Source organism: Hylobates moloch, unplaced genomic scaffold (genome assembly GCF_009828535.3).
Source record: "Hylobates moloch isolate HMO894 unplaced genomic scaffold, HMol_V3 SCAFFOLD_3, whole genome shotgun sequence".
In the NCBI taxonomy this organism is placed as follows: domain Eukaryota; kingdom Metazoa; phylum Chordata; class Mammalia; order Primates; family Hylobatidae; genus Hylobates; species Hylobates moloch.
The window spans coordinates 144,053,362-144,081,025 of record NW_026652278.1 but is presented as its reverse complement, the minus strand read 5'-3'; the positions used below and the strand labels follow the sequence as shown (position 1 = coordinate 144,081,025).

General features: G+C 44.4%; 1 protein-coding gene across 3 annotated transcripts in view; it reads right to left on the bottom strand.

Annotated features, from left to right (window-relative positions):
• Positions 1-277: 277 nt before the first annotated feature.
• Positions 278-27,664, bottom strand: part of FHDC1 (FH2 domain containing 1) — a 43,488-nt gene continuing 16,101 nt past the window's right edge. For all 3 annotated transcript variants that reach the window (XM_032148382.2, XM_032148375.2, XM_032148377.2), the window contains exons 3-12: positions 26,525-26,586; positions 25,766-25,868; positions 19,370-19,455; positions 19,176-19,276; positions 17,125-17,195; positions 16,881-16,988; positions 15,039-15,109; positions 11,905-12,022; positions 7,470-7,634; positions 278-5,339 (exon numbers count right to left, since the gene is read on the bottom strand). In XM_032148382.2, coding sequence (XP_032004273.1) covers positions 3,285-5,339; positions 7,470-7,634; positions 11,905-12,022; positions 15,039-15,109; positions 16,881-16,988; positions 17,125-17,195; positions 19,176-19,276; positions 19,370-19,455; positions 25,766-25,868; positions 26,525-26,586 — 2,940 coding nt within the window. In that variant the 3' untranslated portion in view covers positions 278-3,284. The remainder of the gene's footprint in view (positions 5,340-7,469; positions 7,635-11,904; positions 12,023-15,038; positions 15,110-16,880; positions 16,989-17,124; positions 17,196-19,175; positions 19,277-19,369; positions 19,456-25,765; positions 25,869-26,524; positions 26,587-27,664) is intronic.

Sequence of the window (27,664 nt, the reverse complement as noted above, 5' to 3'; positions counted from 1 at the left end):
CTTGCCGGGCCCACGGAGATGACATAAAATTTAGCTCAGCATGGAATAACGTGAGCTGCGCACTCCATGGATAGCCTGCATGTCAGAGGCGGGGTTACGTCCCCACGGCCTGGGGCAAGGCCCATTCCCTAAGCCCTCAATTATGAGCAGGTTCTGTGCTAGCAAGAAGACACACAGCCAACAGCCTCATTTAGGCTCTCGAGCCTTTGGTGGACAAATCAGCTGCATCCCAACCCTCCCTCGCCTCCTGGATCTCTGCTTCTCTCTGGGCAGGAAATTGAATACTCTCCCAGCAAGATCACACAGACACACCCATGGAAGAAGCTGAGATGAAACACGACTCTCATAAACAGGAACTTTATTAAACTACATGTTACATAAAAGAACATATAAATGGACCTTTAAATACATTCAGTTTATTTTAAACAAATTTACATAGAAACTTATTTACATTTCTCCATTGTATTCTTAAATTATTTTTCCAAGGTTACTACCGATAAAAGGTAATACAATGATCATCTGCTCACACAGATGCATACAGAAGTTGTCCACAGGGCTAAGTAAAGCACCACTTCCCAGGAAACAGCTTATTAGATCTTCCAGCAACAACTCATGCTGAAGGTGCTCTCTTCTGAACAGCCCTTGAGGTGAGGCTTTTGCTTTAGAGATGCTGGGGGCTGGTTCTGAGGAGCTGATCCAGGGCAGAGATGGGTCCTTGCTGATTGACCTGACTTGGACTCATAGAGGTGGAAGGACCCGTGGAGACCATCATCGAGGCCACGGCCCCACATCTGTGATATGGGAAACAGGCTTGGGAAGAGGTAGTGACTTCCCAAAGTCACCCAGCATCCGTGATAGAGGAAGGGCCTGGGAGCTCGGTACCCAGGGTTCCTCCAAGAGGTCCCAACCCCTCTGCTATCCACAAATCCACAAACTTAGACTCACTTGCATCCATTTTCCACCACCATGGACCTTATGCTTTGAACTGTTTTGTCTACCTGATTAAATATATAACTTCTTAGGCTTCTTGAGATGGTGAAAAGCAGCTCAGGATTCCCATAAGCATCTTTGTGGAGCCCCAGAAATACCTACTCAGGGCCGTTTTTACAAGAGGTTTTGTGGTCATGCTTTACTACTTCAGCCATAATGTTTACCTTTACAACTCAGCTGACTTATGGAAGCTCAGCATTTCCAATTAACTTAGATGAAAGGCAACAGTCTGCAGAAGGGAGGCTCTAAGGTCAACCACGTGGATTCCCCACAAACGCATCATATTTGCCTAAATCCATCTATCTACCAATGTCAGATCTAAAATGAGGTTTCACTAATAAGTGACCTAAAATAAAAACACACACACACAAAAAAAAGTTTCTTAAAAAAAAAAGTTCCAAGAATTTCCCCATTTCCCAATTAGTCTCAGAGGAGTCATGAAATGGGCATTGGGTAGAAAAAGTCCATGTTTTCAACTCTTTCTTTTGAATAAAGCCTGATTCCCCCAATCTGCCCCCAAACTTTTCCTGATGATATATGTTCTTCTGAAAGCAATTTCATGCTTTTAGTCTGCTTTAGCAAACTTGATTTGGTTCTTCTCAGGATTTAAAAACCACTGTACCAAGGAGGAGATGTCAACATTAAAAACTATTATTAAGAGACAGAGACAAGGAGAGAGACAGACTCTCTCCAGGCCCATGTTAGAAAAGAAGGAAGTGCTGGGAGCACAAAAAGAGAGAAGAAAGGCTGGGAGACAGAATGGTTTGCATCTCCCTGTAACCAGAGTGAACACAGGTCATAGCAGCCTTCACTCAGTCTTATAACAGACACACGAATGGAGGAACACGGGATTGGAAAGACGCACGCTGTCAAACAACCCTGATGCCTTTCCACTAAAATATGGCACTTCTAGATTCCAGAGAAATCCAGCATTCTACCAGGGGCTGCCACCCATCTGCAGGGAAGCCTGCCCTGCAACCATGAGGACCCCGAGGCTCATACTCCACTGCTCACAATGCGTGCCCTGAATACATGAAAGCATCTGATTTCTGTCTGAGTCCAACTTTCCCTCCTGTTCCTAGACAGATTCACACCGAGAGTCATGCACAGAGAAGTGGGCAAGCCAGACAATCTTCAGGGAAACACAGCCCATCACAGGATACCCAAGGCTTGTGGGGAAGTCCAGTTGCCAGCAACGGACGGTGTGTGGGCAGGTGAAACTCTGAGGCCGGAGAACACAGGAAGATACAAATATCTTCATACTGAGGATATAATGGCCAAGTGTGGTGGCTCACACCTGTAATCCCAGCACTCTGGGAGGCTGAGGTGGGAGGATCACTTGAGCCCAGGAGTTCGAGATCAGCCTGAGCAACATATTGAGATCCCATCTCTACAAAAGATAAATTAAAAAAAAAAAACAATTAGCCAGGCGTGGTGGTGCATGCCTATAGTCCCAGCTCCTAGGGAGGCTGAGGTGGGAGGATCACTTGGGTCTGGGAGGTCAAAGCTGCAGTGAGCTATGATTGTGCCACTGTACTCCAGTCTGGGAGACAGAGCAAGACCCTGTCGCAAAAAAATATATATGTATTTTTTTCCTGGGAGGCATTTCACTCTGCAAAAGGAACAAAAACTAAAACATTTCATTTTTGTTTTGTTTTGAGACAAGGTCTCACTCTGTCACCCAGGCTGCAGTGCAGTGGTGGGGTCCTGGGCTCAAGTCATCTTCCCATCTCAGCGTTCAGAGTGGCTGGGGCCACGGCATGTGCCACCATAGTCGGCTAAATTTTGTATTTCTGATAGAGACGGCGTTTCTCCATGTTGCCTGGGCTGGTCTCGAACTCCTAAGCTCAAGCAATCCACCCACTTTAGCCTCCCAAAGTGCTGGATTACAAGCGTGAACCACTGCACCTAGCTAATTTTTATATTAAAAAGAAAGTCTTTGATATATAAAAACTGGCCAGGAAAAAACTTTTTTGACTTGTTTCATAAGAATGTCACCTTACACTCCTATTCTTTCTTGGGATGTGGGCTTTGGGGGAGGGTGGGGTGCATGGGGGAGGTGTGGCCGTCACAGTAGTGAACGTGCATCCATCTGGACGCTGGACTGCAGCAGGGCTCAGCACAGCAGGCTGCAGTTCACAGGCCTCCTGGACTGTGCCATCCCAGCGTCACTAGCAGTGGCACCAGTGGCTGCTTTATCTGTAACAAAGACACGCTGCCTCTTTCCCCATCCTCGTCCCAGAAGTCGGTCTTCACCGTCTGAATCCCAGGAGGCGGGAGAGGACAGACACCCATCACTTCCGTAAGGGATTGAGGATTCCCCCCCGCGTGGTCCGACTGGAGTCCTTCCGACGGAGGGAGTCCCTTTCCCCAGCCCCTCTGGCCTTCAGAGGGGCCTCCGTGTTGGCACTGGGACCCTCCGCAGACTCTGGGCACTTCTTGGGGGCCCGGGCACTGCTGGCTCGCCTCAAAGTGCCGCTGTCCTTGGGAGCAGCATCCTCGGGGTCCCCTTTCACCCTCAGCTGCCGCTGCGACACTGTCCGGGTGATGCCGGGGGCTTTGGCCACGGGAGGAAGATCTGTTCTCATGCTTCGAGAGGAGGAGGCCACCGTGTTCCGGGCAAAGCTCGGGACACGGGGTAGTTCATGGGGGACGCTGGGCACTGGCGGGGTCTTCGGCTCTTCTTTGGGACTCTCAGGGCCCTCGGAGTGGGCGCGGCAGGTCTTATTTTCCTCAGGCTTCTGTCTGGGGAGGTTCCTGAGTGGTTTGGCACTGGGCTTCTTGAAAGAACCCCTGGGCTGCAGGGGGACGTCTCTCCCTGGACGGGTGCTGCCGGAGCCACTGCTGCCCCGCAGCAGCCTCTGCTCCTCGGCGCCTGTGGAGGGCCTCCTAGGTGACGTGTCCGAGGCCCTCCGCACGGAGTTCTGGCGTGACCACACAGTATCTGTGCTGCTGGGGGGATTCTGGGAGGGCCCCCGGGATGACAGCTCTGGTCTCCTCCAGCCGGCGCCTCTGCTGGACTTGGTGATGGGCATGACCTTGCGCATGCTCTCGTTCTCCGACGCGGTCAGGGTCCGCACGGGCTTGGCCACTGCCCCCTGGCTCCGCCGGGCGCTCCCGGGCTTGGAGGTCCCAGGAGACGCCTCTTTCAGGGAGCCTCTCTTTGGTGCTACAACATCTTTCCTTTTGGTGGGTTTGTCCCTGGGCAGGCCACCCTTGCAGCTGGGCTCACTATCCACAGCCTCCCCAGGGGGGCTGGATGTAGGGTTGGAGGAGACTTGGCTGTCCCCCATTTCTCCAACCCCAGAGGACATGGAGCCATCCCCTTCCCCGCCTTCCTCTGGGTCCCCACCTCTGGGTCTGGAGTCGCTTCCCTCTGAGCAGTCCAGGGTCAGTGAGCAGTCGGTGGTGTCTGAGATGCAGAACAGAGGCCTAGGATCTTTGCTCTCAGGGTCGCTGCTACCCACAGATCCCAAAGCCGCACTTCCAGGCTCATCAGGGGCAGCCTTGCCGTCCTCCAGGGCTGGGCTGAGACTCCCCAGGGCATCTCTGCCCATGGGTGTCAGGCTGCTGCTGCTGGCACTGAGGGACTGTGGGCCCCCATGCCCCACAGACTCTAGCTCCATCGGGCTGAAATCACTCAAAGTCAGCTGGGAGGTCTCCATGCTCTGGGAACCCTGGAGGTTGAACTGGGCCAGCCCTGTCACCAGCTCATGCTCCTTAATTCCCAGAGCCAATGGCGAGAGAGGAGGGGACTGTGCTGAGCCCAGGCTCACCGGCTCACTGTACCTCTTTCGGAGGACACTGATGCCCTGGCGCCGAGCTCTGCGGAAGGCAGAGGCAGGGTCCTCAGGCTGGGCAGCTGGAAGCTGGTGCCCCCGTGCTGAGGGTGGGTTGGGGGCCTCCTCCTGGCCCCCCGAGGCCTGAGGTTTGTGTGCAAAGCTGGAGTCCTGGTGCCTCACTTCTGCAGGCTCCAGGCAGGCTATCGTGGGCCGGGCCTGCCGGGGGCTGCTCCGGGGCAGGCTGTGGAACTTATTGGGCTCCTCAGGGCTGCCGGTGGAGCTCTCCAAGAAGGTCAGCAGCTCCCGGTCAGCAGAGGGACCCAGGGAGAGGCGGGAGCGGCGGGTGTTCGGGGGCCGGTAGGAGGGGCTGGAGGGGCTGATGGGCCTGGGGTGCAGGAAAGGGAGCAGGCCCTCTGCACCCTTCTTGGTCAGCAGCTCCACATCATTCTCACTGCTGCTCCGACCAAATGCTCCCAGCTCCCCAGTTGCCCAGGAGCGCTGCTTCTTCTCCTGCTCCTTCAGCCTCTGCAGCTGCCTCAGCTCCTGCTCCTTCCGGTCGTGGTTGTCCTGAGGGATGGAGAGAAGCCCAAAGATGCATGAGACATGTGGGACCAATGTGCAGTTCCAGAGCCACCTACGTTGAGAGCTAAAGAAAGATATAGGCATGGAGGGGAGCTCTGGGTCATGTCTTACACCAAGAAAGAGGCTGTGTGTGTGCACACACGTGTGTGTGTGTGTGTGTCTGTGTGTAGAAGGAGGGTGAGGCTCTCCAAAGCTACTAGGGATCTGACCAGAAGGGGTGAATGCTGTAGACCTGGCCCAACAATCTGTCTACAGTTTTTATCTGATCCTTGGGCCCAATTTCCAGCTTTCCAGCCAAGGCACTGCTCAGTGGAGGCTGCCATTCCACATATGCATGTGACCTCAACTCCAAGGAAAGCCAACTCTGTTTCTGAGCAGTATGAGACAGCGAGGACTTCCAGGGAAGGGCTATATAGGCAATAGCTGAGAGAAAAATACTGTGGGTGTTTAAAGAGTGGGCCTCAAATTGTACTTCTGTGCAGCATGGATCTGTCCTACACACAGTCATGTGTAGCACATTCTACTTAATAATGATTTGGATGTATTAATGTATAGCCATGATATTAAGAGATGCTCTGTTCAGCTCTGTTCCCTGACTGCTCCTTGGTAAAGCAACACCACACGTGGCATGGTGGCTCTGCCAGCTGCAGCCTGCAGCACATGGCTCTGCCTCTCACATCCTAGCCTGTTCCCACAATCAGAGAAGAGGAAGAGGAGCAGGTGTGCTTTACAAATCTTTCAACCCTTCACCCTGCTCCAGAGTACCCAGCCCTTCCCATCGAAACTGCACCAGAACAAGCTCACATACCAAAGCACACTCTACCACCTGGCCGTGCACTTTAAATAGATTTGTGTCATGGAAATATGTGGATCTCACAGCCCAAATGTGTTATTGTCAGCAGTTTTACTTGACAATCAATTTCCTCCAATGATAGCCTTTCCCTTCCAAGTTTCTGTGGGGCTCTAGCTGGGGACTCTTGGCTCCGCCTGCAGCTCTGGCCTCAGCCTCCCACCTCGTCCCCAAGTCTCTCGGGCCTTCTTTCAAGGTTGCCTGTGGTGGTGGTGGGGCCGGTGCCTGGCTCTTTGGACAGTGGGGCTGAGAGCATCACACAGGTGGCCTCACAGGCCTATGGAATTCCTGGGAGTGAGGGCCTCATTAAGAGCCAACTTGGCCTTGACACCCACCACTGCCTCCCACAGCTGAGCTCACTTCTTGGCCAGAGGAGCGCAAACGTGGCCACAGGCTGAGCCTCCTTCTCTTAACTGGATAGAGAAAGGAGGGGCCGAGAACACAAAGCAATTCTGGGCTTGAGATAAATCTGACCAATCCCTCAAAGAAATTCAGCTATGGACTAAGCTGCATTCCAACTGGAGGAGGAGAGATGACTCACGAGCTTTGCTTCCTCATCACCACCCGAAATGAAGGGATGTGAGTGGCCGGTTTGCTTTCAATTGACGAATTAAAGTTTTACTTGAAAGCCAAGCAACCCAGAGAGTTTTCTGGCTTCTACACTAAACCCAGAGATGACTGGAATTGGTGGTTGAAGGGCAAGAAATGTAGCTGCTTTGCTCAGTACGGCAGCAGGCTTTGTGGTTATTTGGGAATCTGGAAGACCACTCTGGGGAGGACGACATGGTTGCCCTGGTGCCAATCCCACAGTGACGGCAGCGGAGCTTGGAAGAAGGGAAAAGGAGGGCCATTCCATCATCCCACCACAACAGAAGTCTCCCTGAAAGAGGACGTTCTCTTCTGGGAGCAGGTGAGAAAGACATTCAGGATCTTCAAGAGACTTTTAAATGGTATGACTGCCATCATGGAGGAACTTTACTAATAAAATGCTCTCAAGGCATTAATGTGAGTGTCAGGCAGCCTGTGTACCAAAGTAGCAGAGGCAGTCAAATGCCGCCCCCTGATGCTATGCAAGCCTGCGGGGCTGGGATGGCAGAGCCACTTTCCAGCAATCCCAGCCAAGAGCCTGGCAACGCCACCTGGGCCAGATGTTCCTGAAACCGTGGAGATGCAAAGTGCCTTTCTGTGGTGAGCAGAGGACTAGGTCGAGAAGAAGGAAAATAAAAATCCAAGCAACGCCGTGACACAGATGCTGCCAGACGTACCTTAACTGCTTTGTTGAATTTGGTACAGAAATCTCTAAATATCTGAAAGCATTCATCCAGTTTCATGGTTTTTTTGTCTTCACAGAAAAAATCTATAAGGGTGTAGGCCTCGTCCTGGAGCTCTTGTTTCCAGCATTCCAGTTCCCTCAGCTTTTCTATGGCAAACTGCAGAAAAACAAACGAACACACACTGAGGTAAACGTGGTCAGCTGAGGCAGCGCCGGGCACTGCATCCGGTGCCCAGAGAAGACATACTCTGGGGTTTCATTTCAGGTCTTGGAAAAGGAAGGTTTATTGCAAGGCCAACGCAATCAGAGCCAAAAGGAAAATAATTCAACCCAGACCAAGCCTTGGGGAAAGCAAGGTGAACTCCCGCGTGAGACCTAGACTAAGCAACTAGATTTAAGAGCTTTAACCTGCAGAATGTCACTAACAAAATGTTCACTTTTAATGTCACTGAAAAACATTACACAGGTATACAACTGGTTTTTACCAAGGAAGATCCATTTTGCATCTGTTCCTCCTCCTCTTAAAATTGAGTCTTACAATGGTCAAGAGTTTACTTTAGGGTCCCTGAAGCTACTCGCTGTACTGATGCATTATCAATTTTGCCCCACTGAGTGGGTGTCTAAACTTAACCCCAAATGAGCTCTGTGAGGGTCAGGGTCACCCCCACAGGACCAAAGCCCTCATGCCTAAACCCGGGGTGCTGATCCAAGTCAGCTGGGAAGCTTGGCAACAGGCCACGCCTGTATTCCTCCCGTTCAATTTCACAGGTTTGGGGTGGACTCAACACTAATATTTTCTGAAAGCACCACCCCGGGAGATTCTGATGGGTCCCGATGGCTAGGCATTACTGTCCTTTACAAATCCACCCTCTTCGCTTCTTCATTTTCTCCTAATTCTTCTAGGACAAATAAGTCTCTGAGGCCCCTATGCATTCTGGTACTGCCGCAACACAGAGATGGGAAGGAAGGAAGCCTGTTTTCCTCCAATGAGTTCCAAAGCCTTCAGCATGGAATCTGCTATGTCTAAGGGTCACACACACTTCCCCGATGGCAGTTCAGTGACAACATGGGGAGCTGCATGAGGAAGCAGTATGGTGCAGAGAAAAAGGGCTCCATAGCAGCCACAGCCCACGAGAATGAACATTTGGAATCACACTGAAGTCTTATGTTGAGACAGGGTCTCACTCCATTACCCAGGCTGGAGTACAATGGTGTGATCATGGCTCACTGCAGCCTCGACCTCCTGGGCTCAAGCAATCCTCCCACCTCGGCCTCCTGAGTAGCTGGGACTATAGCTATGCACCATCACACCCAGTTAATATTTAAATATTTTGTAGAGACAGGGTTTCCCTCTGTTTCCCAGGAAGGCCTCAAGCCATCCTCCCGCCTCAGCCTCCCTAAGTGCTGGGATTACAGGGGTAAGCAACTGCGCCTAGCCTATGTTGCTTCCTTGTTTACTGGGAAATAATGGCTATATGAAGAAGGAATGAATGAAGTATGTTACTTTATGAAATCACATGTATCACGTTTTTAAAAAAGGTTATATTTGAAAACATTTTTTGAGTGAAGTGGGGATGGGCTGGGAAATGGTAAAGCTAAAGTTGCCCACTTTGGAGGGGTGGAACTGCTGTTTGAACCTGCGTGGAGAGCTACAGAACCTACAGGGAAATTCTGTGAAGATGCCACCTCCTACCCACTCCAACCCACTTTCCCCCTTAAAAGCCCTTCTCTTAAAGCAAACACACTCAAGAGGTAGTAGGAAACCAAAACTATGTAGGAAACCAAATACCAGAGAAAGTAACCACCTGAGTCAGTAGCCCAAGGCAGTGTGTGCATTCGTGCTGTATTTTTCTTTATGGAGGAATGGTATTAATGAAAGCATAAATCTTTGCCTGTCATTCTTCCACAGGGGGAAAGATGGATTCCAGCCAAGAACAGCTCAGCTGCAGAAAAATAGGCCTCTTGACAAGAATCTACATGGGAGCTCAGCTCCACCTCGTATGTTTCATCTCTAGATCCTGTGGGGATTGACAGAGTACCAGGAAGGAAAAACTTAAACACACTGAAGTCACCCTTTGGACTTGGGAAAATGAAACATTCTGAATGTGGATCTGAACAGTAACCACACGTGAAGTTACCGGCCAGGAGTTCTACATGATTAGGGCCAGAAATGGAAAAGTTCAAAGCTACACTGGCAAAGCAAGAATGACAACAGGTTAGCAGCTGTAGTGTCCAATTCAACCTTACATCTCTAACTTGCCTGCTACAAACCGAAGTTTCAGACAAGTTTACTCAGTATTTCTTACTCCAAGGGTGAAAATGCTGAAATAGATCTGCAAAAATGTGTTTCTGTTATTTTTCTGCTCTGAATCCTTGAAGAATTCCCCACTTCTTATGGCATAGAGTTTGAGTCCAGCATTCAGACTGGTGTTCAGAGACCTGAGAGGCCTGACCCTGACCTACCTTGAAAAATTTTATCTCACCTATTCAAAAGGAAGTTGAATTTAAGAAAGAAAAGTATGCAGCTGTATGAAATGTTTTACTTGTAGAGATAAAAGTGACTGGGTTGGCGTGGTGGCTCAAGCCTGTAATCCCAGCACTTTGGGCGGCAGGCGGATCACGACGTCAGGAGATCGAGACCATCCTGGCTAACACGGTGAAACCCCATCGCTACTAAAAATACAAAAAATTAGCACGGTGTGGTGACACGCGCCTGTAGTCTCAGCTGCTCGGGAGGCTGAGGGAGGAGAATCACTTGAACCCAGGAGGCAGAGGTTGTAGTAAGCTGAGATCGTGCCACTGCACTCCAGCCTGGGTAACAGGGTGAGACTCTGTCTCGAAAAAAAAAAAAAAAAAGACTGCCAGAAGGAAGCGTAAAGGGTTAAAACAAGACTGACTATGAAAAGCAGTCCAGAGGTGAGGCTAAGTCAGAGCTGTTCTTCATCCTAAGCTTCTCTGTGTGAATACTGACTATGAGATGGTAATAGTTAATATGAGAACTTGGAGGAATGAAACATCCAGAATTTTAATCTTGATGTGCGATGGTCCTTATTCTTGATTTTCTGGATTTGTTTAATGCATTTGTTTACTGTTCAGTATTTTTGTGGTGTTGGTGGTGGTGTTTGTAACAAGAAAATTAGTTTGGTTTTACTTGAAGGAAAATACAGAGCACATGTTTAATAATAAAAATAAACTCACAGCAGAGCCAAACAAAATCAAGCATCCACCAAAGGCCATAGTATTTTGAAGGAGCTGAATTAAGAAGCGACAGCTTCAGCTGGCACAACCTCAGGAGCACACTGTTCCTCGCCAGTGCCAAGGGCAGCCCTGCCACATGGTTCCACCTCACAGCTCTCAAAACACTAACAACACTTCAGGTAGCACAGCCTTTCGCTGAAGACTAAAAGCATGAGATGGTGCTTATTATTATTTTTTTTAATAAGGAAGATAAAAGAAGTATGTCAGACTATGCGATTAGTGAGTCACAGTGAGCTGTCACGAACATGTCCACTCTGCTGTTTTTTTGTTGATGTTATTTGGAGCAGCTCCCGACACACCCTGTGGGCCCTGTGTACTCCTGGTGTTGATGGGCACAGCTCTCGTGTGTTCTGCTGCTCTCATTATAAAACATGCCAAAACGCAGCTTGTTTCTTCAACATAAACAAGTGAAGAAATGACAGCCCAGTTCTAAGGCATCTTGATTTCTGTGGAACTTTGTTCTGTTATCCAAAAGTTTAATTGGTTTAGAAACAAAACCTGAGTTGCCAGGTATAGCCCAAGTGCTACTCCATGGCTGATACCAGTTCACCACAGTAAACTGCAATCGTGCAAACTGAGCAGTGAACAACAGGAGCCTCGCAGAAGCACTGTCCCTAAACAAATACATCAGGCTTGGGCTGGGTGTGGTGGCTCACACCTGTAATCCCAGCACTTTGGGAGGCCCAGTGAGGGCGGATCACCTGAGGTCAATTTGAGAGCAGCCTGGCCAACATGGCAAAACCCCGTCTCTACTGAAAAAATACAAAAATTAGCCAGGTGTGATGGTGCATGCCTGTAGCCCCAGCTACTCGGGAGGCTGAGGTCCTGCAGGAGAATTGCTTGAACCAGGGAGGCGGAGGTTGCAGTGAGCCGAGATCGCACCATTATACTCCAGCCTGGGTGACAGAGCAAGACTCCATCTCAAAACAAAGAAATAAACAAACAAGTCAAACAAACGAAAAGACAAAAAAAATACATCAGGCTTAGATCACATTTAACATCCTCTGCAAAGAATGGGCATGGAAATACCAAGTTCCTTTGACTAACTTGGAGAAAAAAAATATGAATGGGAACTGCTGCTTCCACAAATACACCCATGCAAATTTAACCAGCCCCAGGGTGCTGCTGGGAGACGAGATTAGAGGGACTGACTTGAGTCACCTACAAACCTGAAGAAAATCTTCCATTTGCTGACAAAGTTCACCATCCCGCTGGATATTTTCTTTTAGTGATTTTGTCCTGACAAACAGCAAGTGCAGTTCTGCCTCTGTGTTCTCCAGAGATAATCTAAAAGAAGAAAGGGGACAGTGGGCAGCTGGAACAAGGAAGCCACGTGTCATGTAGGTATATTAAATAAGACTAACTGTTGTTCAACCTTGGAAACAGAAGAGGAGAGCTACTGTGATGATATTTACCTACCCTTGTATTTAGATCTTTTGCATTTCCTCCTGTTTTAAGAGGTGATTCGTTTCTAAAGACATACACTGGTTGAAAGAGAGCAGGTTGTAACTGTGCTCTGATGGTAAGATAATCAAAACCATGGGACCTGTAAACCTTTTCGTAAACTAGCTCTGAACACCTTTATGCAATAAGCATTACAAACTAAATGCCAGTGGATTCCGGGATTCATATGCTTTCCATGGGCCACTAAACACAAATAGGAAACTCTAACCCACAAGAAGCAAGGCAGTATATGTTGATAATTCTAACACTAAAGGTAACAGTGAGAGAATAGCAGATTCCATGTTGTTCACCACAGGTGGTCAGAGCAAGCTTTCTATATTTTACAGAGAACTAAAACATAGCTAACAAATGTGCAACTTTTTTTTTTTTTTTTGAGACACAATCTCCCTCTGTCACTCAGGCTGGATTGCAGTGGCCTCATCTCGGCTCACTGCAACCTCTGCCTCCTGGGTTCAAGCAATTCTCATGCCTCAGCCTCCAGAGTAGCTGGGATTATAGGCATGTGCCATCATGCCCAGCTTAATTTTTGTATTTTTAGTGGAGACGAGGTTTCGCCATGTTGGCCAGGCTGGTCTAGAACTCCTGAGCTCAAGTGATCTGCCCACCTCAGCCTCCCAAAGTGCTAGGATTACAGGTGTGAGCCACCAGGCCCAGCTGATTATGATTATTATTATTATTTTTTAAAGAGACAGTCTCACTCTGTTGCCCAAGCTGAAAAGCAGTGGCAAGATCATGGCTCACTGCAGCACTGACCTCCTGGGCTCAGGTGATCCTCTCACCACAGCCTTCCAAGTAATTGGGATCACAGGTGTGCGCCACCACACCCAGCTAATTTTTAAATTTTTTGTAGAGACAGGGTCTTACTATGTTGCCCAGACTGGTCTCAAACTACTGGTCTCAAGCAGTCTTCCTGCCTTGGCCTCCCAAAGTGCTGGGATCACAGTCGTGAGCCACCAAAGCCAGCCCTAATTCTGCAAATTAACGGTTGGATTGATTGCAATGCTTTTGTTATACACATCAAATCAAGATAGGCAGAATGTGGGCCTGGCATGGTAGCTCAGGCCTGTAATCCCAGCACTTTGGGAGGGTGGGGCGGGCAGATCACCTAAGGTCAGGAGTTCGAGACCAGCCTGGCCAACATGGTGAAACCCCGTCTCTACTAAAAATACAAAAAAATTAGCTGGGCATGGTGGTGGGTGCCTGTAGTCCCAGCTACTTGGGAGGCTGAGGCAGGAGAATCACTTGAACCCAGGAGGTGGAGATTGCAGTGAGCCAAGATTGCACCACTGCACTCCAGCCTGGGTGACACAGTGAGGCTCTATCTCAAAAAAAAAAAAAAAAAACAACAAAAGATAGGCAGAATGTGAATGATGGTTTTGCTACCCAGAAAATTGAGTAGGCGAAACCTAAAATGCATGTGAAATTCATAAATTAGGATGCATTCATGCTTCCATTGTCAATTCAAATGTTTCTTTGTGCAATAAAGTTTTCCACCTTCACTGGTCACTGGCACATATCTGAGACCTGTTTGTATTTCACAAGTGTATTTCACCTTCCATTTCAAATAAACAAGCTTGCTGAATAGGATTTTTCTAAGACAATATCTAGTTCCAATCCAGCTCTGACCAGAAACACCATTTCAAAAATATAATGCTAATTTCTATCTATATATCTCTTAGGAACATTTTTATACTAATTACAGTAAAAATGTTCCCACACAAATTTCTTTCAGTAATTCAAAAGTTCCTATCTTATAAGATGTCCATTCTTTTTGGAGAATAATCTAGACATCTGTAAACATGAATTATAAACTGTTTATACCTTTGAACTGATAATCCCACTTTGGGAAAGACATGTAATCTGTGGCTAGATGTTCACAGAATCAGTAACTTTGAGGTACAGGCCAGTGGCAGGGCTGTGAGCTATGGTTCATTTATTTGTATGCATGTGGTTCACAGATGTCATACTTGGATACACTCAATAAGTATATGCTAGGAACTGGCTTGACACATGAAGCGGTGGCTGAACCTGCTCATGAGAACAAACTGCGGTGTCTTTTCCTAATCTATATTCAATAACGTATGTCAGTAGCTTGACATCAGCCATGGTGATGGTATTTACAACACAGAAATCAGCAAATGCTACAAATCAGGACTTTTTTCTCCAACAGCTGGTTATTGAACATTTACCGTGGGATGCGTGGATGTAATATAAATTTTAAAACACATATACAAAAGTCAAAATAGTATATACACACAGAGTCTAGCTACATTAAGATACATATCTACATTAGGATCAGAAGCAAATTAGAGTGATGTAATTAGAGCCTTATGTTTGGCAGATACTTTCTCTGTATGTGCCTTTCTCTGTGAGTGACTAATTTAAAGTAAAATCATTTCACAGCTCTTGGTACGGTTCCAAACTCTTTTAATGCAAAGGAAAATAAATGTACCATGTTAGATTCTACAAGGAAACAGTGAAATGTGGTCATGAAAGTTTGATTGATATATACCAACTCCCAAGGAAATAGGTGGTGTTGTTTAAGCTCTATCTCTTGGGTGTGGAGGGATTTGAAATTCTTAATCCATATTTTTTATACTGATGATATTCATTAGAATAGACTGAAATAGTTTCTTTAGTTTACAAATAAAGATTAATTTTTCAAAACCCCCAAATTCCAAAGGTGCACACACACCTGGGTTAAGCAAATGAAGGACAGTCTGAAAGTTCAATGAAACAAAACCTTTTAGACTTTAAACTGGAATCTTAAAGTTTTAACTATTTATCAGTTTTCATAAAAAGGTAAAGAATCTTGAATTCTCACAATTCACTTGCTCACCTAGCAGTCTTCTGAACATGATCCAATTTTTCTGAAAAGTTTAGAAGAATGGTATCTTTCTTTTGGGCTTCCTGGAACAAAAACAGAATTTTCTCTCACTATATTGATAAAACTGGAAGGAAATAATTTTCTTAGGGCTTAAAGGAATCTTAAAATCACTGCTCCTGTTTTTAAACTTGACACATTCAAAGCATTTCACTGAGACATGAACTCTGATAGTCTTAGTAAGATGTGCTAGAACTCTCCTACTCTCAAGATACATTTAACTTTCCAGAGCAATTGCTCTTGACACAAAATACAATTAATGAGCATTTGGCTGCAGCTCAGCAGGGCCCCTTGTTTCTGAAAGAATCCAATATATCCTGCTTAAATACCACCCATACCTGTGAGCATGCCTTTAAATGAACGAGATACCTTCAGCTGTTAAACCAGTTTGCAAACAGAGTTTAATCAGAAGGTACAGGAGCCATGGCAGTGTTTGGATTCTTCACCTGTTCAGAAGGTGAGAGGAAGGCAGGTGGAAAGGAAGCAATGACTGACCCAGGAGGCCTCCCCACATGGACAGAGACCAAGTTACCCAGAGGGCCTGGACACCTGGATTCAGGAGAGCTTTGCCCGAATACTATCCACAACCCATGCTGGGCAAGGAACACATTTTCTTCTTTTAATGCCTGAAAATTAACCTTTCAATTAAGTCCCAAGTTAAACATGGCCCTTTGTCTTCTGAAGAATATAGAAATAATAGTGTGTATGGTTATTTATGGAGAGCTCACCATAGGCCAAACATTGATATATAAGCACTTTATGGAGTCAGCTCCTTCAGCATTCTCAATTACCTAGTTTTGGGGTAAGATCACTACTTTTGCCATTAGATGAAGAAATTGAGGGTCTTCAGGTTTAAGTAACTTGCCTGAGGAAGTACAGCTAGCAAAGGACAGTCAAAATCTCCCAGTCCTGTCCTGTTCTGAAGCTCACATTCAAAACAAGACTGCACCACGGCTTCCTCCCCAGGTTAAAGCTACGACTACAGCACTGATGTCAAAACAACTGAGTGATTCAATGGAGGAAAAGCCAATCAGTTCAATTAGCTGAGATCATTTCAAAACAAAGATATAACTGTCCTTGATTTTCCACTTTGTACCTCACTCTTTTGGTGTTATAGAGACCCAGTCAAAAAAAAACAAAACAAAAAAACAAAAAAAACAAAGCAATGGATAGGGTCAGACCCCAAACCCTGTGCTAGCAGCATGGTGCTCAAATGCATGGTTCACAGAGAAAGACAGAAGTGATCTTTCTACACATAATTGGTCACAAATCTAGTCAATTCCACATCAGAAATATTTCAATCCTCCATCCTCTATTCTCTGACCCTATGACCATTACCCTCCCTCAATGCTCACCAAACAATTACAGCCAACTTCTGCGGAGGTGTATTCCTATTTCTAGTTCTTTCTCTACTCTAACCCAGCTTCCACAGTGCCTTATTTGCCTAAAAACAAAAACAAAAGAGCTCCAGTCAAGCTATTACCCTGTGCACAAACTCCTGTTGGTTCCCCACTGCTAAAGCATGAAATCCAAATCCCCCAACCTTTGACACTTAAATCCTTCATAGCTGGCTTCACCAGCCTCTCTGCTTCACTCTCCCACTTCCCTTCAGCCCTATAGCCTTGGGTGCAGTACAACTCAGGAATCTTCTAATGGCACTTCTACAAACAGAACCGTCTTGGAACTCGCCATGTCCTTTCCTAACCCTGCTGGACACCATCTTATGCCTGGGGAAAACTTCACTGCCTCCAAGGGGTATTCATATGCGTTCTCTAAGTCCTAATCATTTCCACATACCTGTGCAACAAAGTGCAGGAGATTCATCCCAGGTTTGTTTGCTTTTGTGTCTGCCAATTTGAGCAAAGAAGACAGTTTAAATCCTACTGCATTGCCGGCATACCCTCCCTAAAGAAGACAAATCAAAAAGAAAAAATTAAGTATACATATACACACACACACACATACACACACAGACAAACACCTTTAGATAGACAAATAAGGTTGAAAACATAACATTACAATTGTTTTGGATTTTACTTACTGCATTCATGATATTCCCAGCCTGGAGCACCAGGTGTAATATTGAGTGTAGCTCTTCACATGACATCAGTTCTATCAAAAAGAACACATCACAGCACCTTAGAGAAGCCTGCAGCTTCAAATGCACAAAAGACAGCTACCACATCCAAGTTCAAGTGTGTCTGAAGCAAACTGTGACCTTAAACTGTATATAAAACGGAAAAAACAAACAAAGCAATACATTCTATGGGATACCTAACACATCATTTGCGACCGGCAATCCGTGTCATAGTGTTTACTTGGAAATCAAATAGGTATGATAGTTAAATAGCACAAAATAGTTCAATAATAAAAATTTTCAATTAGTGAAAAATGCAAAAGCCTAATGCAAAGCAGTATCCCGTGAGATAGGAGTTAACTTCCTTCTAAGCAGCTATTTAATTTTTCCTTGTATATCCACTATCTTTGAGTATGCAGTCTCAAAGAGACTGAATTTATGGAATATGAAAACTAACAGCAAGCAACGTTTTGCTTAGTCAATGAGTTATGAAGAGATAAAAAATAAACAAGCTGGGATAACATGTAAATAACTTGCAAAGCACAAACCGCGAGGGCCCAGGCACCCAGGGAATCTTTTCATTTTATTCAAAGCCACACATTTCATTTGGATTGGCTGAAAGTTTTAGAAAGAAACTTATCATTATAATATATTGGTAAACTAGTCCTTTATTAACACCAAATCCTTTGTATAGCTATGCAAAGAAACAAAATTTAAAATTTTTAATACATTTAGAAAGGTAAAAAGAAAACTTGATTATTAAAATTACACTATCAATAAATAATAAAATGTCACTGACATTTTTAAGTTAATATTCTCCATTAAGTCTGGTAATACTTTCAAAAAATTACAGTTGGATCACTGCCTATATTGTGTTATCTAAGAAGGCCAGTTTTGGAAGGATGACCAGATAAGAAATGTTTCTACCATGCCCACAAGTTTGCATTGCTCAATATAAAAACACATTCTTCCAGAACAAACCTTCCAAAGTCGCTGCAATAGTGTGTATGGAAAAAAAGTTTAAAGCCTCTATGTTGAAATTTTTAAAAATCTTTTTCCTTCTTAGTCTCCTCTCTAAAATGAAGAAAATATGATGGACCAAAGAGAAAAAATTTATCTCAAAACAGGCCAGAGCAAGTAAACAGGAAAACCAAATAGGAATAAACAATTCTACAACAATAACTAGAAATCCAGAAAATGACCAAAAGGAAATCAGGCTGGCACTGACGCATGCTGAAAAGTGTGAGGGTCAGGGAGGGCCAGAGAATATGGCCGAGAGCTGAGAAGAAGCCAGCTGCAACTCCGCCGGGATTCTCAGTGCCAAGATGCCAGAAACCAAAGCTCCCACCCCTCTGGAAGGAGACAGCAGGGCAGCTCTGAGAAGAGGCCAGCCAAGCTGGGCAGGCAAGAATTTAAAGAGTTGTTCAAATACATGAAAATGGCCTACCTGCCCCTCTCAAATTTAAATAGCTCAGCAGAAATTGGAGTATGGAGGAGTGGGAGACGACGCCACAGAACAGAAACGTCAGGAACCCTGGCAGAAGAGTCACACGGTTGACCCCAGGAAAGGAGGTCTGCTTCTGGAAAGGCTGGGTCCCAGCCACCAACAGAGGCCACGACGGCGGGGAGAGAGGCAGCTGGGCCAGGGGCCCGGGCTTTGTGTACGTGCACAGCCCACAGCACACATGCACACACCACATACCAACATACACAGAGAAAGCTCATCCAGGAGAGGAACAAGAGCAAGCCGTACGTAACCAGCAAGGTTGACTCTGAAGCCTGAGATGAAAGAAACTCCCTTCTGTGGGAGGGTAATACGCAAATTAACATTCATTACAAGGGAAAAATGTCAATGGAAATAAACCTTAAGTGCATCCCTAGTAACATCTCATTTCCCTTTTAAGGGTATATCAGAAATTCAGGACTTTCCATGTCCAATTTCATTTGGCTTTTTAAAAAAACTGCTATCGAAATTAATAAAAACAAATTCTGCGAAGGATCCCATGTTGACTCACCTTTTATAGCAGTTCTTAAAACTGTTATATCTGTATATAGAGAAGAGCAAGAGGGTAGAAATTCCTTCTTTAGCACCATGGCTTCAATCCGAAGTGAATAGCTGAAAAATAAAAAAGTAAAACTGTAGAATTTGATGTCATTAGTTTAAAAATCTTACTGTGTGAAGACTAATGACCAGCGACTGTATCCTTACTTTGGCACCTGAATTAAGCCGTACAGAAAGGAATCTGCCAGAGACAGCTTGGACACATCGCCACTAAACGCTTTTAACTTCTTTACCTAAAAGACAAATGGAAAGGGGGGGTATATAAAATCACTTATGAATAAAATTTAAGATTATTTAAATTTCATCTTCCAATTCTTCTAAAAAAAAATAGGATTTTAGTGCTAAATTCAAATTAATTTAGAAAAGACACAAAAGGAAATCTTCCCATCTGCTATTTGGTTTTTTTAAAAGAAAAATACAAACTCACAAATTTGAAAGCAAAGAGCTAGCGTCACTTATGTAGTTATAGATACATAGTCTCGTGTAAACAGGAGAGCTGGAGCCAGCAGAATCCTCAGGAAGGTTACAAAAGGGAGGGACTAAAAAGGAATCGGTTCTAAGGATGAAAATTTTCTGTAAGCAATAATCTGGAAATTAGATCATTGGGAGAAGAAATAAAAGACTGTAGAGTCATTATAATATGGTCCTTTAAGTCATAAACGGAAAAAAATCTTATTTTGAGTATTTTGTATATAAAAGACTGAGTAAGATCTAACACAGATTTTCTTTCGGTGGTCAAATCCCACTTCACATATAATAGCTTTAAAGGAAGAGACTATTGTGTCTTCAGGTGAGTACATATCTGCTCTTCAGCAGGAAGACAAATAGGAAAATTGCTTAAACAACTGGACGATCAATGTTAAGATTGCCCCCAGGGACCCTGGCAGAAGAGTTGTACTGTGGATGCCTGGAAAGGAGGTCAGCTTCTGGAAAAGCGGGGTTCCAGCCTGAAAAGACTAGGCAATAAAATAGTATGTACACTAGGATGCCATTTCTATAAATTTTTTAAAAAGTATCTATTAACCTCCAATCCTCCCATGCACACACTTACATACACAGGAAAAAGATGAAAAAGCCCCACATCTCCAGGTAGTGACTCATCCCTGTAATCTCAGCTCTTTGGGAGGCCAAGGCAGAAGAATCACTTGAGGCCAGGAGTTCAAGACTAGCCTGGGCAACATAGGGAAACCCCTCCCCCCAAAAGCCCCACATACACTAGGTGATAGGATTACAGTTGTCTGCAATTTTCTTCTGTTGCTCATTTTTATTTTCTAAGATATCTACAATGAACATGATTACTCTTTAAAAAATAAAATAAACTAAACTAAGTTTTTAAACACACAAACAATTATTCCTTCAACCGTAATACAGGAAAAAGAGAAGAGATCTGACAACAGGTATATAGCCAAATAGCAAGTAGGTGAGAGCGGAGATGAAAGGAAAGTTTTCAAACAACATTAGATCATAAATCATGCCTTCCCCACACAGAACACTGGGCCATTCCCATGGCAAAACCACTTCTAAGTCCACTGTTAATAGAGAGTCATTCAACAAAATTCTTTATGGTAAGTAGTACCTTAATACTATTAGTGAAGTGTACAGCCTATCTTTGCAGCTAACTGTTGCCAATAAGTAGCTAACACTTCGCATTATTCTTTATAAAGCTTATTCTCTTCCACTCCCTCGGTTATGATTAATAAAATGATTTTAAGTTCCTTGCAAGATAGGAAACGACAGTTCAAAAATATAAAGAGAGGAGTATTTGCAAAGATCCACAAACTGAAACATCTACCTCAATTATTTGAAAATATAAAATGTAACACTTCGAGTTCGCACCCTAGTATTAAGTCTGACTTTTAAGGCTATTTTCTTTTTTTAGGACAGAAAATAGCCATTTATATAATTGCATTTCCCTTACTGGTAGAGCCTCAAAGTGAATTGACCATTTTTAGCCTTATTAAATTTAAGGGCACATGGCACCTCTGGTTTAGCTAAGCCCAAATCAGTCCCTGGCTTCTGCTCTGAGAAACCTATACAATGAATTCTAATCCCTTCTGAACTAGAGTTGAACAATTCACTATATATGGGCAGGGGCAGAGGGAGGTTGTATAAGACCATATATGTAGCATGTGTGAAGCCTCTGAAAATCACAGCATGGTTTTCGGTCTAAAGTGTAAGAACAGGTCATGCTAAGTAAACTTGGTAAATGTTTCTATTAAACATGTGCTAAACTGTAACTGAACAATGATTAATCTCCTTCACTTACGTAAAAAGCTAAAAAAAAATTTATGGATTTCAAGAGAAGGGTAATGGAAAGACTGTATTTAATTTAAATGCCATGTATACAGTTCTTTGTTCAATTTCAAAATGAGATTTATGTTCTTTAAGAGGGATTATTGTATCTTCACAGTGGCAGGGAAGTAAAAAAGAAAGGTGAACAGACCCTATAATTATTATGCATTCTCATTACCAAAAAAACATTTATTAAACATGGTTAGGCATAATTTTGTGGGCTGAGCCAAGAGACACTCATTATGGCCCTGGTTGTGCCCGGCTGCTGTCCTAACAGTGAGAGCAGGCTCCCTGAGACTCTCACACTTCAAACGGCACACCTCCTTCATCCTATCTAATTCCAGTCACATGGCTTGAAATGGCAGGATTTCCCACAAACATACCCACCCAACAGAAGACCCATGAGCTTCCTGTCATTCCCCTCCCAGCAGCAGAGTCAACCAAGAAGGTGGGAAAGAGATACTACAAATGTCTAGCAGAGGCAACTCAACCTGCTTCAGGAGAACAGAAAGTTTCTACCATGTCTAGCACCAGCCCACAACAGAGGAAGGGCTGGTCAGGCACGGTGCGGGGGTTCCCTGGCTTGGGAACTCTGTGCTGGACAAGAACACACTCCCAGAGTTTCATTTCTGGGCCCACCTTCTTCCTCTGTAAGTGTGAACCACACATTAGAGGAAAGATGAACAAACATGCCAGATAAAAGATTTGTGGTAGAGGGCAGAGAAATTCTCAACAACAAATTAACCTTGGCTTTGGTCGGCTTGTCAGCTGAGAAGGCAGGAGAGAAAAGGGCTGTTTCCGTTTATATCTTTCAGCATGCTGATAAGATTACAATATTATTCAAGTGACACTTATTCACACCAGTACTTTGTGATAGCAGAGGTGATGAAAAGGCTGGCAGGCCAGCAGTGCGAGGCGGGGTTTTGACAACCTTTGCCCTTCCTTCCTCCAAGGCAGGCAGTGGAGTGCAGCAGAACCACACTGGGCTCAGTGGAATCAGGGCTCAAGTCCACCCTGCTGCTGTATCACTCAGCAATCATGTGACACCAGACAAGGTATAACTAACCTGTGTGAGCCTCAGTTTCTCATTTGTAAAACAAGAGTGTCTTAAAACATTGCTGCAAGGATTAAATGAAAAATACACAAAAGAATCATATATGATTTTTTTATGTGCCAGGCACTAGGCTAAGCACTTTCAAAACATTATCTCATCTCACTTCATTCTGCCCTGTCCAGTCAGTGCCTGGTACATGGGGACACTCAATAAAAGTTTAGTCCTTACTTGTGCTAAAAATGAGCACAGAACGTTACACACAGGCTGAGAGCCACGTGGTTATGTGTCCACTTACGAATTTATTAGCATATTTCCGCCACATTCCTAAACCTCTCTTATTTGGCCCTGTCTCCTCCTTGGCCTCTTCTGCATCCTCCAACCTCCATCCAGAGACCCAAAGACTCCCGGGTTGGCCCTGGGTCTGAGTGGTGCCAGGGGACACAAAAAAGTTTGTCCTTACAGTGGGCAGCAGTCAGGGAGCGGCTTCGGCTTTCCCTGAGACCCCCTCCCACAGCACAGATACTCCGGAGAGTTTAGGAAGGGGCTCCCGCCGGCTCTGGGGACTGTCAGGGTGTTCCTGCTGAAGGAAACTCCCAGTTAAGTTTGGAGGGTGTGGTGAGCTGAAGCCCAGAGTCAGTAATGTAAACAAGGAGGCGAAGTGTGACCAAGCACACCAGATATTCAGACTAAGGATGACCCTGCAGCAGGAGGTTGTGGGGAGAAACAGCTGCTGCCTGGTTCAGTGGCTGGGAAGGCACTTCAGGGTCCCAGGCCAATACTTTCATTTCAGCAGGACCCCGTCTCCTGGGTTAGCTAACTGGGGGTGACAGAGTCTCAGGGATTCAAGGCAGTGCCTGGATGGGTTTTCATCACCTTGCCCTCAACAGTCTTCCTTTTGAATTATATCCCCCACACAACCCAAAAATACAAAGTTCTTTTAAATATGAGGTTTGACAGCTTACTTGCTTCTTTGAAAAATCCCTTCGCATTTTCTAATCACCTTTGAATTTTAAATGAGAAATGAAGATATTAAGAAAATTGAATTCAGTTTCCCACCTCACCACTGCATGAAGCTGAGCTGGCAGCCTCCCTCGTGCCTCACTTTGATTTAGTTAGCAATTTAAAGCTTTTCACAGCACTTTCACATGCGCTGTCAAATTGATCCTCACTTAACAACACGATGAGGTCAGTTAGGAGTGGGTATGCAGAGAGGTCCCAAGGAAGCTTGAAAACAGCCCTAGCAGGAATAAGGTTTCAAGAGCAAGTACATCGTTTTAAAACTCAAATTAATTAAGAACTATCCTAACAAAGATTTTGGAACTCCTATCCTTTATAGAAAAGATTAAGGACTGTTCAGTATGTACAATCCAGGGTAAATTATGATTTAATGTACCTTTCCTTTAAGACTTCAAGACTCTACTACTAACATTAATAACTGCTACTAATTAATCTTGGCTTGGGTTAATTACACTTAATGTGCAAAGAGAAAACCTGAGGGAGAGAGAGCGGCCAGGTTAATAGGAACACCTAGATATAACTAGATCTCTAGTTACTCACTAAGATCCTAAATTTGACATTGTGAGTTTGACACTAATCAATGTAAAAGAAAAAATACAATTATATCTCTCTTGTTATTAATGACACTAAAGTAAAGCTACATACATTATGTCTGGGAAGAAGAGTGGGAAAGGGGAGGGAGAAGTCAGAAGTGCCTGTGAAAAGGATAACATATTAAAAAGTCACCCTTACTTTCTACTTATAAAAGTTGGCCAGGTGCAGTGGCTCACGCCTGTAATCCCAGCACTTTGGGAGGCCAAGGCGGGTGAATAACTTGAGGTCAAGAGTTCAAGACCAGCCTGAACAACATGGTGAAATCCCATCTCTAACAAAAGTTAGGCGGGGCGTGGTGGCATGCACCTGTAATCCCAGCTACTTGGGAAGCTGAGGCAGGAGAATCGCTTGAATCCAGGAGGTGGAGGTTGCAGCGAGCCGATATCACTGCACTCCAGCCTGGGCGACAGAGCAAGTCTGTCTCAAAAAAAAAAAACAGTCATCTATTACTTTTAAAGTAAAAAACTTCGTAAGAGTCTATATTATTTAGGTATCTATAAGCATAGGTATTTGTGTAATTTCTTACTGAAATTTTTCAAGGAATTTTTTCCTTAGAAATAAAGGACAATATCAAAATTTTGGAAGGTTTTATACAACTGTTTTTCTGGGGTTTTTTTCTATCAAGCTCCTAACCATTCAACAATGCAGTTAACTCATTCAGTCCGAGCAAAACACTTTATATCATGGTAGTATGTATTACTATCACAACAATTTCCACCTTTGAGTTAATTATGTAGACAAGATTTTATTAACAGTTTACCTACCTCTCCAAAATTTTAGAGCATCTTTATTCAAAAATGATTGTTTTCATCTTTTTTTTAAAGTATATGGATTATAAAATAGCCTGGGTTTATACTATGCAAAGGTCATCTTTAGATAATAGAAAAGGAATCCTTTTCTTTGGATGATGAAAATTTATTGAGCTCCCACGTGCCAAGTGCCATGTCAGATGCCTAACTAGGATTTCATCATCTTGACAATCCAATGAGGTCAGCATCATTATCCTCCCTTTACAGGTGAGGACACTAAAGTTCACAGGAGTTAAGAACCTTGCCCCATTTTCTCAGTTAAGGGAATAGCTCAAATCTGAATCTAGATTCTCTGACTCCATAATCCATGCTCTTTCTACCAGGTCGCTTTTTACTTTTATGTGAGAAAACTCTGGCTCTGGGTAGGAGAGTGCCCTTCCCATGTGAGCTTTCTTTTTTTGTTGTTTTTGGAGACAGATTCTCACTCTGTCACCCAGGCTGAAGTGCAGTGACATGATCTTGGCTCACTGCAAACTCTGCCTTCCTGGTTCAGGCAATTGTCATACCCCAGCCTCCTGAGTAGCTGGGATTACAGGTGCCTGCCACCACACCGGGCTAATTTTTGTTATTTTGGTAGAGACAGAGTTCCATCATGTTGGCCAGACTGGTCTCAAACTCCTGACCTCAGGTGATTCACCTGCCTCTGCCTCCCAAAGTGCTGGAATTATAGGTGTGAGCCACTGCTCCTGGCCTTCCACGTGAGCTTTGACACACTTAAAAATATTAAGCTTTTATGATCACTCCTAACATCTACAACTCATGAGCTGAATTTCTTACCTCTTCTGACTCTGGCAAAAACTTAAGAAATTCTCGTAAGGTCTCTGATCCATAATGCTCACTTTTTCCTTGATGAATGTCTTCTACAATGGACCGAGGAGACCTTGAAAAGGCAACGAATCACATTCCGTTTCACGATTGCTGGAGTGCCAACAGAGGTGCAAGCCAGTGGAAATTAAACCTCCTCCACCCTCCTTCCCACCCACCTCCTTCCCAGTCTGGCCGGCAGTTTTGAGTGAGTGCTCATAACAGCCCCACTGCCTCTAAACAGGGAACCCAACACTCCGCTCAAGGGCCCTTCACTCAGAGCACCATCCTTGGGCATCCCAAAAAGGCTGAAAGCAGCAACAACCATGGGGAGTCTCTTCTGTTGTGAGAAAAATAATCCCCTTTGGTCTCACTGAAACCCCTGCACAACCTTCTCCTTATACTTCAGAACACAAAACTCTGACCGCTGCTTGACTCATCAGTCCAACCTCCACTTAAGGGGCGACACTAAAGGTGACTCTAAAGGTGTCCCTGATGGGACAGGCTTGAATGGATGCCCTGGGGCAATTCTCCATATACTTCAAGCCACTATGTTATGTTTCCCTGAAGAAAAACAGCAGAAAGTGACAGTCACTTGCAGACTCATCAAGCCATGCGTCTAAGAAGGATTTGAAGGTGTGAGGAATTTGAATTTCAGTTCAGTCACACCCACAGACTTTGATGCTGACAGCAGGGATATGACTAACGTTTCAAATGTGTGCAAAATCTTACTTCTTAAATTGCTTAAGAAATATCCCAATGTTCATGCTCCGTTTTGCGTCCAAAATAGTAATCTGGAAAAAAAAAAATAAGGACACATAGGATTACTAAATTCAAATAAAAAGAGATGGAGAAAGAAGATAATTAAAACCGATCAAAACGCAACACTAATTTATCAGAGAATCATTTCCAATGTATAAATCTGGTGATTAACAGATATTCCTAACATAGTTTTACAAATATTAAAAGATTACCATCTCCCCAAACTTTCTACAGTGATATTATATTTCCTTAAATGTAATAACACATACCTACTTTAATATTATATAACTTTTAATATACAGATGGTCCCGACCTATGATGGTTCAACTTATGATTTTTCAAGTTTACTATGGGTTTAGTGGGATATGAAATGCATTTTCTTTCTTTCTTTCTTTTTTTTTTTTTTTTTTTTGAGACAGAGTCTCACTCTGTTGCCCAGGCTGGAGTGCAGTGGCACCATCTCTTGGCTCACTGCAACCTCTGCCTACCGGGTTCAAGTGGTTCTCCTGCCTCAGCCTCCCGAGGGCAGCTGGGATTACAGGCGTGCACCACCACGCCTGGCTAAATTTTGTATGTTTTGTAGAGACGGAGTTTCACCATGTTGTCCAGGCTGGTCTTGAACTATTGACCTCAAGTGATCCACCTGCCTCGGCCTCTCAAAGTGCTGGGATTACAGCCATGAGTCACTGTGCCCAGCCACATTTTCAACTTACAATATTTTTGACTTACAATGAGTTTTTAAGATGCAGCACCATCATAAATTGAGAAGTATCTGTAAAGTCAATCATCCTTTAGTATCACAGGGGATTAGTTCCAGGACCCCTGGGGATACCAAAATCTGAGGATGCTCAAGTCTCATATAAAATTGCATAGTATTTTGCATATAATCTATGCACAACCTCCTGCATACTTTAAACCATCTCTAGATTACTTGTAATACCTAAGACAATGTAAATTATGTTATGTAAGTGGTTGTTATGCTGTATTTTTAAATTTGTATTATTTTTATTGTATTGTTATTTTCTATATTTTTTCTGAATATTTTTGATTCATGGTTGGCTGAATTTGAGGATGCAGAATCTGCAGTCATGGAGGGAGGACTGTAAATAT